General features: G+C 39.3%; 1 protein-coding gene across 1 annotated transcript in view; it reads right to left on the bottom strand.

The window, feature by feature from the left end:
- The window catches only part of Ythdc1 (YTH domain containing 1), a 37835-nt gene extending 24413 nt beyond the window's left edge, over positions 1-13422 (bottom strand). The window contains exons 1-4 of the mRNA XM_013008939.1: positions 13290-13422; positions 2453-2554; positions 1772-2100; positions 1224-1650 (exon numbers count right to left, since the gene is read on the bottom strand). Coding sequence (XP_012864393.1) covers positions 1224-1650; positions 1772-2100; positions 2453-2554; positions 13290-13422 — 991 coding nt within the window. The remainder of the gene's footprint in view (positions 1-1223; positions 1651-1771; positions 2101-2452; positions 2555-13289) is intronic.
- Positions 13423-14096: the final 674 nt, after the last annotated feature.

The raw sequence follows: 14096 nt of genomic DNA, 5'->3' as shown, positions 1-14096 counted from the left end.
GAGAAAAACAGAGACAGAAATCGTTTTAAGACCCTGAAATCTACACTCCATAGAGCATAAGGCTAAAGCACTTCATTTGCTAATCATTAGAGAAGACTTATTTACTCCATCATTCATATCAAGAAATAAATGTTGGGCTGGGAAGGTGGCTCAGTGGTAGAGTGCTTGCCTTGCATGCCTGAGGCCCTGGGTTCGATTCCTCACCACCATATAAGCAAAAAGAAAAAAGCCGGAAGTGGCGCTGTGGCTCAAGTGGTAGAGTGCTAGCCTTGAGCTGAAGAGCGGAGGGACAGCGCCCAGGCCCAGAGTTCAGGCCCCACGACCGGACCCAAAAAAAAAAAAAAAGAAATGTTGTATTAATGATAAAATTCTATAAAGTGAAACTATTCTAAAAATGGAATTTTTCTTCTACCATTGAATAATTTTCTGCATATATAGCAAATCTAATGGCATCTTGACATAAATAGACCATGAGATTCTATTCACCATGCACTCTTAACAGGAGGACCCAAACAAAGTATGCTAACTTATCCTAACTTGCTGTATACTCAACTTATCCCCAACACAAAATTATGTGGTCTTTTCATCAAATATTAACTAGACTCACACTTACACCACATGAATCAAGACAAAGAGGGAAAGTAGTATTAAAAGAGATGACCTAAGACAGTCCTTACCCTTCCATAAAAACTTTTATGTTCTTCTCTACTTTGTAACCTTTACAATTCGGACCTCTGTAGACCTTATCTCAATCAAGTACAGAATGAAAAGATATGTTTGGGCTCCCAAGAACAAAAAGAAATTTTGATTGTTGCCACATGATGGAAATTCAAAGGTGTTCTACCACAGAAATGTCATAATAGTTAGTGGGAAGGCCTTGTGTGGATATACTTCAAGCACATAAGTATTTAGATAGCTAATTTTACTACACAAAAATGTAAGCACCTACAACATTAAAACTTGGTATTTCTATATACACAATTTGGACTTCTGCTAATACGTAGCTGATCAATTTGTAACCTGGAATCATTTTTACAAAAATTTATAAATTTTTTTCAAGGTTACTTTATATAATAGGAACACTATAAAAGATTTTAACTATAAAAGAGCATAGCTAATCCCACCTCAAAAATTATAGACTTTAATTTTAACATACACAAAAAGAAATCAAGTCCTTAAAATTGTAACCACCAAAAAACTCAAATACACATAAAAAGTATTACCTGATCCATCTGTGCCTGAACCAGATCTGACAGATCCATCTGTGAAGGAAACAGATTCAGAACCAGAGTCACTGGCCTCACTTCGAGTGTCATAATCATTTCCTTCCTCCTTCTGGTCTCTCTCATCCTGTTCATACTCTTCTTCCTCTTCCTCTTCATCTTCTTCCTCCTCTTCTTCCTCTTCCTCCTCCTCCTCCTCCTCTCCATCTTCATCAACCTCCTCATCTTCCTCTGCATCTTCTTCTACCTCTTCATCTTCTTCCACATCTTCCTCTACTCCTTCCTCATTCTCAGTGTTATTACCTTGTTCATCTGAAGAACCACTGCTGCCAGTCTCATGGTCAGAGCCATATTCTTCAGAGTTCACTTCTTCCTTTGAAGATTGACTGGATCTGCTTGGACGTCTATCAACTTCAAGCCCAATTCTCTGATGTTTAAAGAAAAAGGGAATCAGCAGTCATGTAACAGACAAGGTCAAGATGAATAAATAGTTCTAAAGCCTCAAAGAAAATTGTTTTCTGTTTTACATCTGCAATAATATTTACTACCTCAGAACCATCTGGTGTAGGAGATTTAGCTCTTCTTTCAGGATCCCTTTTCCGTAGACAAGCTTTTTCAGGTTGACTCTTGTAAGGTTCTCTAGAGGCACTGCTTGATAGACGAATTTTCCGATCAGCATCTAGCCGCTTGTTTCTTTCAGATCTTGGATATTCGTCATTTTTATATTCTGTGACTGACTTTCCTTTTGTACTAACTATTCGTTTGTTATTGCTGACAGATGAACTTAGTGGCTTAGAAATCAATTGTCTTGAATGGACAGAAGGTTTTTGTCGCTTGGTGTCAGTAGATTCCATTCGGTCACTTTTTCTCTTTGATCCTTTAAAATATAATTTAGAAAGACACATAAAAGTATTTTTAACATTCTACTAATTTCACCAAAGATTTACAGATAATGTGAATAAGGGAGGGAAAAAGCTTCATTTCTTTAAAATGTCTTCTGAAATACCTTCACTCCAAAATTAATCTAAATAAAAACTTAGTTGTCAGCCATTGAATTAATCCATATACTTAAAGGTTCAACTACTATTCATACTGACTAGGGTCTATATGTAGAACATGATTTGCTATCAGCTTTTGATATGAACTGCAAGGAAACAAGTACAAAAACACATTTAAAAAAACTGAATCTACAAGTACACTTTGATTTTTAAAGAAAACAGAATTCTTACCCTTTTTTTCACTTTTATCTTGTTCACTCTCTGGATTATACAGTTCATCATCCTGTTCTGGCACTTCAGTCAAGATATCATCTAGAACATTAAGTTCTCCATCTGCAAACAAATTTAAAAATAGGAAAAAAATTAGTATCCATGAAACATTGATTTGTGAGTAGTTAGCAAGTATGGATATAACCCTTTAGGAGATTTTATTTTAGAGTCAAGATATTCATGCTTGTAAAACAATTCTAGTAAAAAGAATGTAGAGTTTGTCTACAAAACTAGGAGTAGGCTGGGAAGGTGGCTCATTGGTAGAGCGCTTGCCTTGCATGCCTGAGGCCTTGGGTTCGATTCTTCAGCACCACATAAGCAACAAGAAAAAAGCCGGAAGTGGCGCTGTGGCTCAAGTGGTAGAGCACTAGCCTTGGGCTGAAGAGTTGAGGGGCAGCACCCAGGCCCAAAGTTCAGGCCCCACCACCGGACCCCCCCCCAAAAATAACTAGGAGTATACACCACATAAGATATAGAAAGATGGCAGATAAGAGCTTAATCAAGTAATCATCAAAGTTATTACCAATAATGGGAAATCAACATCATAAACTGTTTACGTGATAACTAAGAATAAAACATTTCTGTGGCACTCCTATACAAAACGCAAAATCTGAACCTATATAAGAGGAAGAATCAGACAAAACCAAATAAAAGGGCATGTAAATATGTCATGGAAGCATAGCTCATATTACAGGAGACAAAAATACACAAATGAACAAAGTCATATCTGAGACTAACTGGGAAAATTTAGGAAATCTAAATAAAATCTGTATTAAAATAACAATGTTAGTTTTGAAATTTTGATAGCACAATGGATAAGCAAAGAAAAGTCTTATTTTTAGGAAACATGCTTTAGTATTTAGAGACAAAAACTTCTCATACCTGCAAACTGACCAACAGGTTAACTGTGGGCATGCATACAAATGCCCACATATACACAAGGGAGGGTGGGCAGCCAGGGGGAAGTATTAGAGGGGAAGTTGATAGTAGAAATGAGATAAAATGGTAACATTTACAATGGTTGAGGATAATGAAATTCTGTACTATTCCCATAGCTTTTCTATTTATTTGAAATTGTATTTAAAAAGCAAAACACCTGTTGAGGTTGAGGCAGGAGGAATCACCAAAGTAATTCCAGTCTAAGATACAAGGAGCTTGTCTCAAAAAAACAAAATTGAAAAAGGGAAAGAAAAACCTATCAATGTGTCATACAAAATTTAGAGCCCGTTTTAATATAAACCATAAGGTAAAACTTCAGCAAAGTCAAAACTATTTTAACATATTCAATCATCACAAAAACTTATAATTCAGTGCTACTTCCTAAATCTCAAACCCTTCTAAAATTTGTTGACTTTCTTTCCCAAAAAAAGTACAAAATAGTCTTAGAAATACATACATAAAACATTTAAAATCCGGGCACCGGTGGCTCATGCCTGTAATCCTCGCTACTCAGGAGGCTGAGATCTGAGGATTGCAGTTCAAAGCCTCTTATTTCCAATTAACTACCAATTAACTGGAAGTTGTGGGTCAAATGGTAGAATGCTCGCCTTGAGCTGAGGAGCACAAGGACAGCGTTCAGGCCCAGATGTCAAGCCCCACAACCAACCGAAGGGGGCGGAGGAGAAGGAAAGAGAAAGAATATATTACAAGGCAGGCACCGGTAGCTCACGCCTATAATCCTACCTAGTCAGGAGGCTGAGATCTTGAGGATCATGGTTCAAAGTCAGCCCGAACCACCAGAAAACTGGAAGTGATGCTCTGGCTCATGTGAAAGAGCACTTGCATTGCTGAAGAACTCAGGGATAGCACCCAGGCCCAGAGTTCAAGTCCCATGACCGACAAGAATACACTCACACATTCTACATTGCTGGCCGCCAGTGGCTCATGCCTGTAATCCTAACTACTACTGGGCCTCAATTGAAACCAGGCAGGGAAAGCCCATGAGACTTTTATCTCTAGTCAATCAGAAAAAACCAGAAGTAGCACTGTGCCTCAATAGTAGAGTGCTAGCCTTGAGCACAGAGACTCAAGGACAGTGCCCATGACTTGAGTTCAAGCACCAGGACCAGAAAAAAATGTATTTTTTTTATAAAAGTATATATATATTACGGGGCTGGGAAGGTGGCTCAGTGGTAGAGCGCTTGCCTTGCATGCATGAGACTCTGGGTTTGATTCCTCAGCACCACATAAGAAAAAAGAAAAAAACCAGAAGTGGCGCTGTGGCTCAAGTGGTAGAGCGCTAGTCTTGAGCTGAAGAGCTGAGGGACAGCGCCCAGGCCGAGTTCAGGCCCCACAACTGGACCCAAAAATAAATAAATAAAAGTATATATATTTATCCCTCCCCTCCCCACCACACCAACACCAGGCTGAAAAAAGTATTTTTTTTTTAATCTTAAAAAGCCTTAATAAACTCCAGGTGCTGGTGGCTCACACCAGTAATTCTAGCTACTCAGGAGGCTCAGATCTGAAGATCACAGTTCAAAGCCATCTGGACAAGAAAGTCTGTGTGACTTATCTCCACTAAACTACCAAAATAGCTAAAAATGGAGCTGTGGCTCAAGTGGTAGAGCACTAGTCTTGCACAAAAGCTCAGGGACAATGCCTAGGCTCTGAGTTCAACCCCCAGCACTGGCACCAAAAAACAAACAACAAAAAAAATGAACAAAAGAAACCTTAATTCAAAATCAAATAATTAGCTGCAGTTTTAGAAAGCATCTACGAACTTTCAAGGTGAATACTAACCAATGCTTACTTAAACACACTGACAATTATTTTACCACTTTTATATGTATCCTAAGTACATATTGTTTAAAACAAATAATGTATGTCTTATTTTGCAGATATAAACAGAAACTAGCCAGTTTTGTAGGCTAGACTGTAGGCTCAAGAGGCAAATCCAGCCTGGGCAGGAAAGTCCAGGAGACTTACTTCCAATTAAGCACCTAAACACAAGGAGTGGAGGTGTGGCCCATGTGGTAGAGTACTAGCCTTGAGAGGGAGAAAAAAACAAGGCCCTGGTGGTAGCACCCAAAGTAAAAAAGGAAAAGTTTAAGAAACTCAAAAGTTCAAGCTAATCAAATATCCCATATGAGTCTGGAGTTCAGACTGTGAAATCTACAATTAGATGGGGAACATTAAGCACACATTTAAACAAAATTATAGCTGATACAACACAAATGTAACATATTAAGATGAAGTATGCATTAATTTCAAATCCCCAACATTATAAATTTTAAACTGTCTTATACTGAAGTCTAAAAGCATAACATCTTCACATTAGTAAAAACTATTGTTTCACCAATTATTTCAATCTGTGACATCAGTAAATTATAGTTAATCAAAATGTGAAAAATTAAATCTCCAAGGATATTTGGCCTATGACCTCTTTTTATATATATCCCACTATTACTAATTTTTTAAAAAGAGCTGGAAGCTTTATGGCTCACAAAGCCCATCTAGCATTTTTGAAGTTTTGCTGCCACCCTCAAGATAAATGAACACATTTTATTTTCACATATATTTACTGAAATATATATATATCATATATATATATACTGAAGCATATATATTTACTGAAATAAGTGGTCTAAAAGAATAGGAGGTAAGGAAATCTGGATGATCCCTTAAGAACTGGGTAGTAGGAAGTTTACGGTCTCTCTGAGCTCTAGGTTTCTAAGGTGCTTTAAAAGATCTCTAGGAAAGAGAGGGGATGGCAATTGTTTGAATCTCCTGATGAGTGTTTCAACCTATAAGCATTTCCTTATTGCTATCAGATTCTAATAAGCCCTGCCTACCTTTTTGTTAAGGATGGTATAGGAAGAATATAAAATCGGGCTGGGAATGTGACTTAGTGGTAGAGTGCTTGCCTAGCATGCATGAAGCCCTAGGCTGCTTTCCTCAGTACAATATAAACAGAAAAGCCAGAAGTGGTGCTGAGTTCAAGCCCCAGGACTGGTGGGGGGAAAAAAAAGGAAGAACATAAAATCATTTCTTCAATAAAATACACACATGTCCCAATTATCAACTTCTGCATACCATTTTAAAACTGGTGGTTGCCAGGCGCCGGTGGCTCACACCTGTAATCCTAGCTACTCTGGAGGCTGAGATCTGAGGATTGTAGCTCAAAGCCTGCCCTGAGAGGAAAGTCCATGAGACTCTTATCTCCAATAAACCACTAAAAAACCGGAAGTGGTGCTGTGGCTCAAGTGGTAGAGCGCTCTCCTTGAGCTGAGAGTGCAGGGACAGCGCCCAAGCCCAGAGTTCATGTCCCACAACCAATCAAAACCAAAACAAAAAAATAAAACTGGTGGCTTACCAAAACAATCATTTTTGCTCAAATTCTGGGGATCCATGAGACATGGTGTCTCACATGGTTGTAGTCTGATGATGGCTACAGCTAGAAGCATCTGAAGACTGGAAAAAATAACTTCTGGCTTCCGTTGACTGGGAAGACTAAGCAACTAATAGCAAGCATTTCTCTTCTGTCACTCTCCTTTATAGCCGCTTCAGAATTGGAGAAGGATCTATTATATGGCTTGGTATATAACCCAACGGAGAAAGGATCAAGCAAAACTACCACAATGTTTTATTAGTAGAGACAAAAGTAAAGGCCCACTAGCCTCAAAAAAGGACATAATTCCTTCTTGATGGGTGAAGTAGCAAAACTACTTATCCTTAAATTTCAAGAATTTTAATTGTAACTGTTAAAAGTATATTTTTTAAACTCAAACACTGGTTTTAAAAGGCCAATGAGAATTATACTAGGTATGTCCAACACTTGGCTGCTGATTCTGTCAACTCCCTTCATTGGCTAGAAAAAAAACAGTGTACATGTTAGTTCACTTTTCAACTTGCTGCTAAAGACTATCATCGTTATTAACATATCCTTTTTGGAAACAAGTAATTACCTCCTTAGCAGCAGAGGCTACTATATCTACTAGATCTAGTTCTTAAACTTCTGTGTTTTAAGTCATTTTCTGTGTCCTGAAATTTAATATTATTGTATTCTACGTAAAGAGACAGATACAGTCATACTTCACTGTAGTTTGATAGCAGCACCTCAACAGAAGAGTAACACCAATATAAACAAAAGTTAATGAATGCCAACTTGAAAAAAGTTCCATGAACATATACCATTTAAAGGGGAAAAAAAATTCTATGTGCCTAAAGCACAGCACACTAAAAGTTACTCTTGATGTTCACAAAGAGAACAATAAGGTCTTTAAAAATCATTTTAAAACCTCTAAAATTGTTTCAAAATTAAGATGTTACAAGTTTTATTTTAAATATGTGCCTTACAACAAATTTTTTCAATTAAGTAACAGTTTCATTAACTACTATTTCCATTTAGAACTAAAATTCAATCTATCCAAATACTACATTCTAACAGCCACAAAATGCTACAGATTCAAAATCCTGTGGTGGTGGGGGGGAGGGGTTGGTTTGGGTTTTTTTTCCACTCCTAGGTTTAACACAGGGTGTAGTTGCACTGTCTGTAGTCCCTGAGCATCTTTATTTTTTGCCAGTCCTGGGCTTGAACTCAGGAGTTGAGTGCTGTCCCTGAGCCTCTTTGTGCTCAAGGCTGGCACCCTACCACTTGAGCTACTGTGACACTTCCATTTTTTCTGGGTAGTTTACTGAAGATAAAAGTCTATGTACTTTCCTACCAGGCTGGCTTCCAACTGCAATCCTCAGATCTCAGCCTCCTAACTAATTTAGGATTATAGGCATGCGTCACCAGCGGCTGGCTCCCTGAGCTCCTTTTGCTCAAGGTTAGCATTCTACCACTTGAGCCAGAGCTACACTTCCAGCTTTTCTATTTATGTGATACAGGGGAATCAAACCCAGGGCTTCATGCATGCTAGGCAAGCACTTTACCACTAAGCCACATTCCCAGGCCTACTCAGAGCTTTTTTTTATGTTAATGATAATTTATTTTATTGTAAAAATGCTTTACAGAGGGGTTAAAGTGATGAATAATGAGTATATTTCTTGTCAAACATTGTTATCCACTCCTTTTTCTCCCACTATCCCTTCCTTCCCTGTCTCCTCCCCTCCCCATGTGGTAAAGTTCATTTCCAACAGTGATTGCCAGGGCTAAACAAATGGAAAAAGAAAAATGAAATAAGAAATAAATAAATAGGAAGAAAGAACTAGATACAGTACATTGGTGACAAAAAGGTCAATAACCAAAAAAAAAAAAAGACCAACAGGTTTATGTCTTGGAGTTTATTTCCATTAGCATCATTCTGTAATGGAAAGACTTGAAAAAAATCATATTAAGTGAAGTGAGCCAGACCCAAAGAAACACAGGCTCTATGATTTCCCTTATTTGCAATAATTAGTAAATGACTAGGATGGTCCTGGCAGAGAATGGTAATAGCTCAATAGCTATAACTATACTTACAGCTTTTTAGTGGTTAATTTCTCATGGGCTTTCCTGCCCAGGCTGGCTTCGAACTGCATTCCTCAGATCTTAGCATCCTAAGTAGCTAGGATTGGAGGTGTGAATCACTGGCACCTAGTTGGCCACTTTTAACTTTGTATATGTTATCTACTGTGTTAAACAATAAATTTACCTGCTTAACCCTAGTATGCCTTAACCTCTGAATAACACTGGTGGAGGAGAGAAAAAAAACTCAAACTGGAGATTTGGTTCAAAGGACATTGAGCTACATCAGCCCTAATTCCAGTTTTAGTAGTATGCAACCCCATGTCAATGAAGAAGATAAATTGAGTACCATTTTCTGTGTGGAAGCAATTAATCATCTTGTAAATGACTTTCATATGTCTTCTTAAACTTAATTGAAATATTATGGAGTAAATAACTGTACTTTCTAAAAGTACCGGAAGGCTCACTGGGACAATCCTACTCAATTCTAGTAGATTAGCTGTACTGACAATGCAAACACATTGTATCTTCCAAAATTTTTAACTATTACCAAATTACTTGGAACTGTCTTTTAAATCTTGCCTCAGTGTTGTTTTGTTTTGTTTTGGGGGGGGGGGGTGAGGAGGCTGGCTTGAGCTCAGGACCTGGGCACTGTCCCTGAGCATTGTGTGCTCAAGGCTAGTCTTTACTTCAGCTTTTTGGTGGCTCATTGGAGTCTCATCCATTTTCCTACCTTGGCTGGCTTTAAAGCTGAACCTCAAATGTCAGCCTCCAGAGTAGCTAGGATTTACAGGTGTGAGCCACCCATGCCTGGCTTTTTCCTCAGTCTTAAACACAAAGCAAAACAAAATGAAATGTAAACTAGCTGGGTACCAGAGGCTCGAGCTTGTAATCCTAGCTACTCAGGAAACTGAGATCTGAGGATTAAGATTAAAGCCAGCTGGGGCAAAAACCCTTGTGAGACTCATCTCCAATAAACCATTCAAATCCCGGAAGTAGTGAGGTAGCTCAAAGTGGTAGAGTGCTAGCCTAGAGCACAAAGAGCTTAAAGACAGCACCTAGGTCCTAAGTTCAAGCCTTACAACCGGGGGAAAAAAGAAAAGAAATGTAGACTGTTAGCCTGATTCCTCTTGTAAACATAAACTCAACTGTGAAATGTTTTGCATTTACATCATCTTATATGGCTAAACTCTGTATCATTACTGATATAGGACTAGCACAATCTTTAATTGAAAAAAAAAACTGTTAGGAAATTATGTGGAGATTCACAGGTATAGGAAAAACAAGGAAATACAAGTATAAGAAAGGACAAGAATCATTCTTACAGCCCACGAAAAACTAGGCACTGTCTGAGCTGCTTTTGCTCAAGGCTCAAGTGATAAAGTGGGAGCCTTGAGCAAAAGCAGCTCAGACAGTGCCTAGGCCCTGAGTTCAAATCCCAGGACTGGCACACACACAAAAAAGTCACAACATGAAAGCTGGGCATTAGTGGCTCATGCCTGTAATCCTAGCTACTCAGGACTCTGAGGTCTGAGGATAGCTGTTTGAAGCCAGAATTTTACCTTAATCTTGTAATGTCTTGTACAAGAAACTCAAAAACCTTAATTTCAGAGATATTAATGTAAGAAACTAACCTTTATCTGTGACACAGTCATTTTACACTTTATTTTCCAACAAAGGCACCAAAGTATATTATACACTTTTAGTTTAATTCACCTAGTATAGTCTCAGTGGAGTTTGGAAATGTAGCAAGATCTTCTGGAGCCTCACTTCCAATTAAAGTACATTTTACATTAAACAAGTCAGCTATTTTTTATTTTTGTCATTCAGAACTATCATTATTTTAGGCAAAACTTAGTTTTCAGATTTTCCTATCCTATCCAATTTCCTTCCTTATAAAAGCATGAAGCTTAGGCAGGTGCTGGTGACTCACACCTGTAATCCTATCCTAGCTACACAGGAGGCTGAGTTCTCAGGATTGCAGTTCAAAGCCAGCCTGGGCAAGAAAGTCCATCAGACACTTACCTCCAATAAACTATTCAGAAAGTGGAAGTGTGGCGGTGTGGCTCAAGTAGTAGAGCACTAGCCTTGAGAAAAAGAAGCTCCAGAGACAGTGCCTAGCCTGTGAGTTCAAGCCCCAGTACAGGCAATAATACACACACACACACACACACACACACACACACACGATATTTTTAATTTTTCCATTTTTTACTACAGGTAAGACAAAACAAAAAATACTGTTTACATACTCCATGTTTTACAGAGCCATAACTGAAGGGAACAGGAAAGCTATTACCACAGGACAACAGTGAGATCCACAGTATGTTAAAGTCTTAGAGCTGTATTTTACATTGCTACCAAAGTCCAACAAGGTAAATATTTAGGGCAAAGACTGAATTACTTTACAAAGGCCAGTACAGACACTCTTTGCCTTCTTGGGAACTTCTAGTCTGGTTATGTGGAAATTGTTACTTATGAAAGTGGAAACTCTTTAGAAACATTTTGGGTTAAACTTTTATAGCTGTGTTTATAGAGGTTTATAAAAGCTGAAGGCACAAAATATATACAAAATGTAACAGAAAAGATGTATAGTTTGCCTACCATGTTGCAGGGGGTTCTTGGGTTTGATCCCCAGCACTGCCAAGGGGGAGGAAAAGGCATTTACCATTAACAGCCTATATTCTAGTATATTTTGGATAAATAAGGATCCTAAGATTATCCTTATTTAACAAAAGAAAATCACAAAAACATTATGGAAATTTTCCTAATGTTTCAAATCAGTAACAACAAAAGTTATAATTCCCATTTACACATGAAGGTGTAACAATGAAATCCACCCCCAACTATACAAGCTAGTAAGAAAACAAAAGCTTTCCATTTTTCCTTGTTTAAATATAGGAGTTAAAAGTCAAGTGCTGATTCTAATTCTAGCTACAATTATGTGACAAAGATCACATAAATGATACCTACAGGAAGTACTACTTCCACAAAGTCCTTTCCTAGCTTGCTTTGTGGTCCAGAAAATTTTATTCTAAACTATAAAAATAAGCCCATGTCAGGTTTTTTGTGCTGGTCCTGGGGTTTGAACTCAGTGCTTGGGCACTCTCAAGTTTTTTTGCTTAAGTCTAGTGGTCAACCACTTGAGCCACAGCTCCACCTCTCTTCAGACCTTGTCTCCGATCTCAGCCTTCTGAGTAGTTAGGATTACAGGCAGTTTGTATTTAAACAAAAGTTCAAAAGTTCTGTATTTATGGAAGTTAAATTAAAAAAGAAAAGAACATTATCCAAAGTAGGAAAGTTCATCCGAAGTATTAGTGATAGGTGAAAACATCTTGATGATTAATATACCTGGACTAACTGCACAATCATTTCTGAAACAAAACTTTTAAATAAGCCAGTGAGTCTGCAATCCTAGCTACTCAGGAGGTTGAGGTCTGAAGACAAAAGTTCAAACCCAACCTGAGAATGAAAGTTCCAATTAACCACCAGAAAACTGGCAAGTGGTGCTGTGGCTCAAAGTGGTAGAGTTCTAGCCTTGAGCAAAAAAGCTTAGGGACAGCACCTAGGCCTTGAGTCAAAAACAAAAAACAACAACAAAAAAAGAACTTTCTATTTTTTGCCAGTCTTGGGGCTTGCCTGGGCACTGTCCTTGAGCTTTTTTTGCTCAAGGCGAGAACTCTACCACTTGAGCCACAGTGCCACTTCTGGCTTTTTTTGTTTATATGGTATTAAAGAATCTAACTCAGGGCTTCATGCAAGCTAGGCAAGCACTTAACCCCTAAGCCACATTCCCAGCCTCAAAACAACTTCTTTAAATAACCACTTTTCCTCTTCAATGTCTACTATTGATTTGTAAGTACAATGATCTTACTGAGTTCTTGTGAGGTACTGACTCTCATTTTTGTGTGTTTCGTCTCTCATCTCTAATCACCACCAGACTCCCATGTTTCATAATTCATAAACTACTGACAATCAAATGTTAAACTGTTAAGATCTAGTTTAATTACTACTAAAAGTGGACTTCTTTCTTCAAAACATGTGTCCCTATTGAGTAACTTTCGGAAATTTAAAGATGGAAGCTAAAGGTATTATAACCCAATCAACAATCTGGTTGACCACAAGGCATCACCTGAAGAATATTCCCAAACTTGTCATTATAGTTGAGAGCAATTAATGGAAACTTTATACTCTCCAGATGTAGAAACCAGTAAAACTGAAGAGGATCACACACTTAACCAACGACTCGAGTCCACTTAAAAATAATTAGCCACACAAATCAGTCACACAGAAACGTGACAGATACCGGGCCAACAACTGTGACTGTTTGAAGATTACTACGGTGATCTTAAGGTGAGAAAAACAAAAATACAAAAAAACAAAAACAAAAACTTGGCATCACTGTACAAACAGGTACTGACACAGAACCCCCTGTAAGAACCACGTCTGGGAACTCGGTATTTTGAATGCAAAGACATTCGACCCCAGAAACACGGGGGTTTCCATGTTCCCCCTCCCAACTCTCCACACTTGCCCCCATCGGGTTGGCTCTGGCGGTGGGGGGGGGGGGGCGCTTCGGGGAGCTTATAGGAGCTGAGTGCGACCTGTTTCTTCCAGAACCGTTGTCAGGACCTTTGTAGGGGGTAAAGGCGGAATTTACAGGCCTTAAGGCACAGCATGTTTTCAAGGATCATGATTTATTTCCCAACCAAGTAATGTGTTCGAGGAACATAAAACACATAGCTCTTGCCTCGGTGCCCGTTTGCCGCACCAAGACTATTTCTCGAGATGAATAAACCGCCGGCGTCCCTGAATACCAACTGACTTTTTTTAACTCCACTACCAGGGCTGAACTGCGGCGGCACGTAGCGTGTTCGAATCCAGCCTAGCCCCCAAAGGGTCTTCCCCGCCCCCTCCCCCCCAAAAATGCGCATTACAGCCGCATAACCGACCCGGAAATCAGCCCGCGAGGCCTGTAACGCGGAACCCAGGCCCCGCTCCCCCGGCCGCTCCCCGGCCGGCTCCCAGCAAAGTCTGGGCTGGAATCCGGATCCAAGAACCACCCGCGGCGACGGGAAACGTTAGGCCCTCCCCGGGAGCCCCGAGGACGAGGGGCCCGGGTCCGGTCTCTCGCTGAGGGGGAGTCCCAGCGTGTGGGGTGGAGCGGGCCGACCGGCTCCGCGCGAGGCCCGCCAACCCCCACCCCGCGCCGGG

The sequence above is a fragment of the Dipodomys ordii genome, unplaced genomic scaffold (assembly GCF_000151885.1).
Source record: "Dipodomys ordii isolate 6190 unplaced genomic scaffold, Dord_2.0 Scaffold8, whole genome shotgun sequence".
In the NCBI taxonomy this organism is placed as follows: Eukaryota; Metazoa; Chordata; class Mammalia; order Rodentia; family Heteromyidae; genus Dipodomys; species Dipodomys ordii.
Note: the sequence above shows the minus strand (reverse complement) of the source record. Positions and strands in the feature narration are given on the sequence as shown.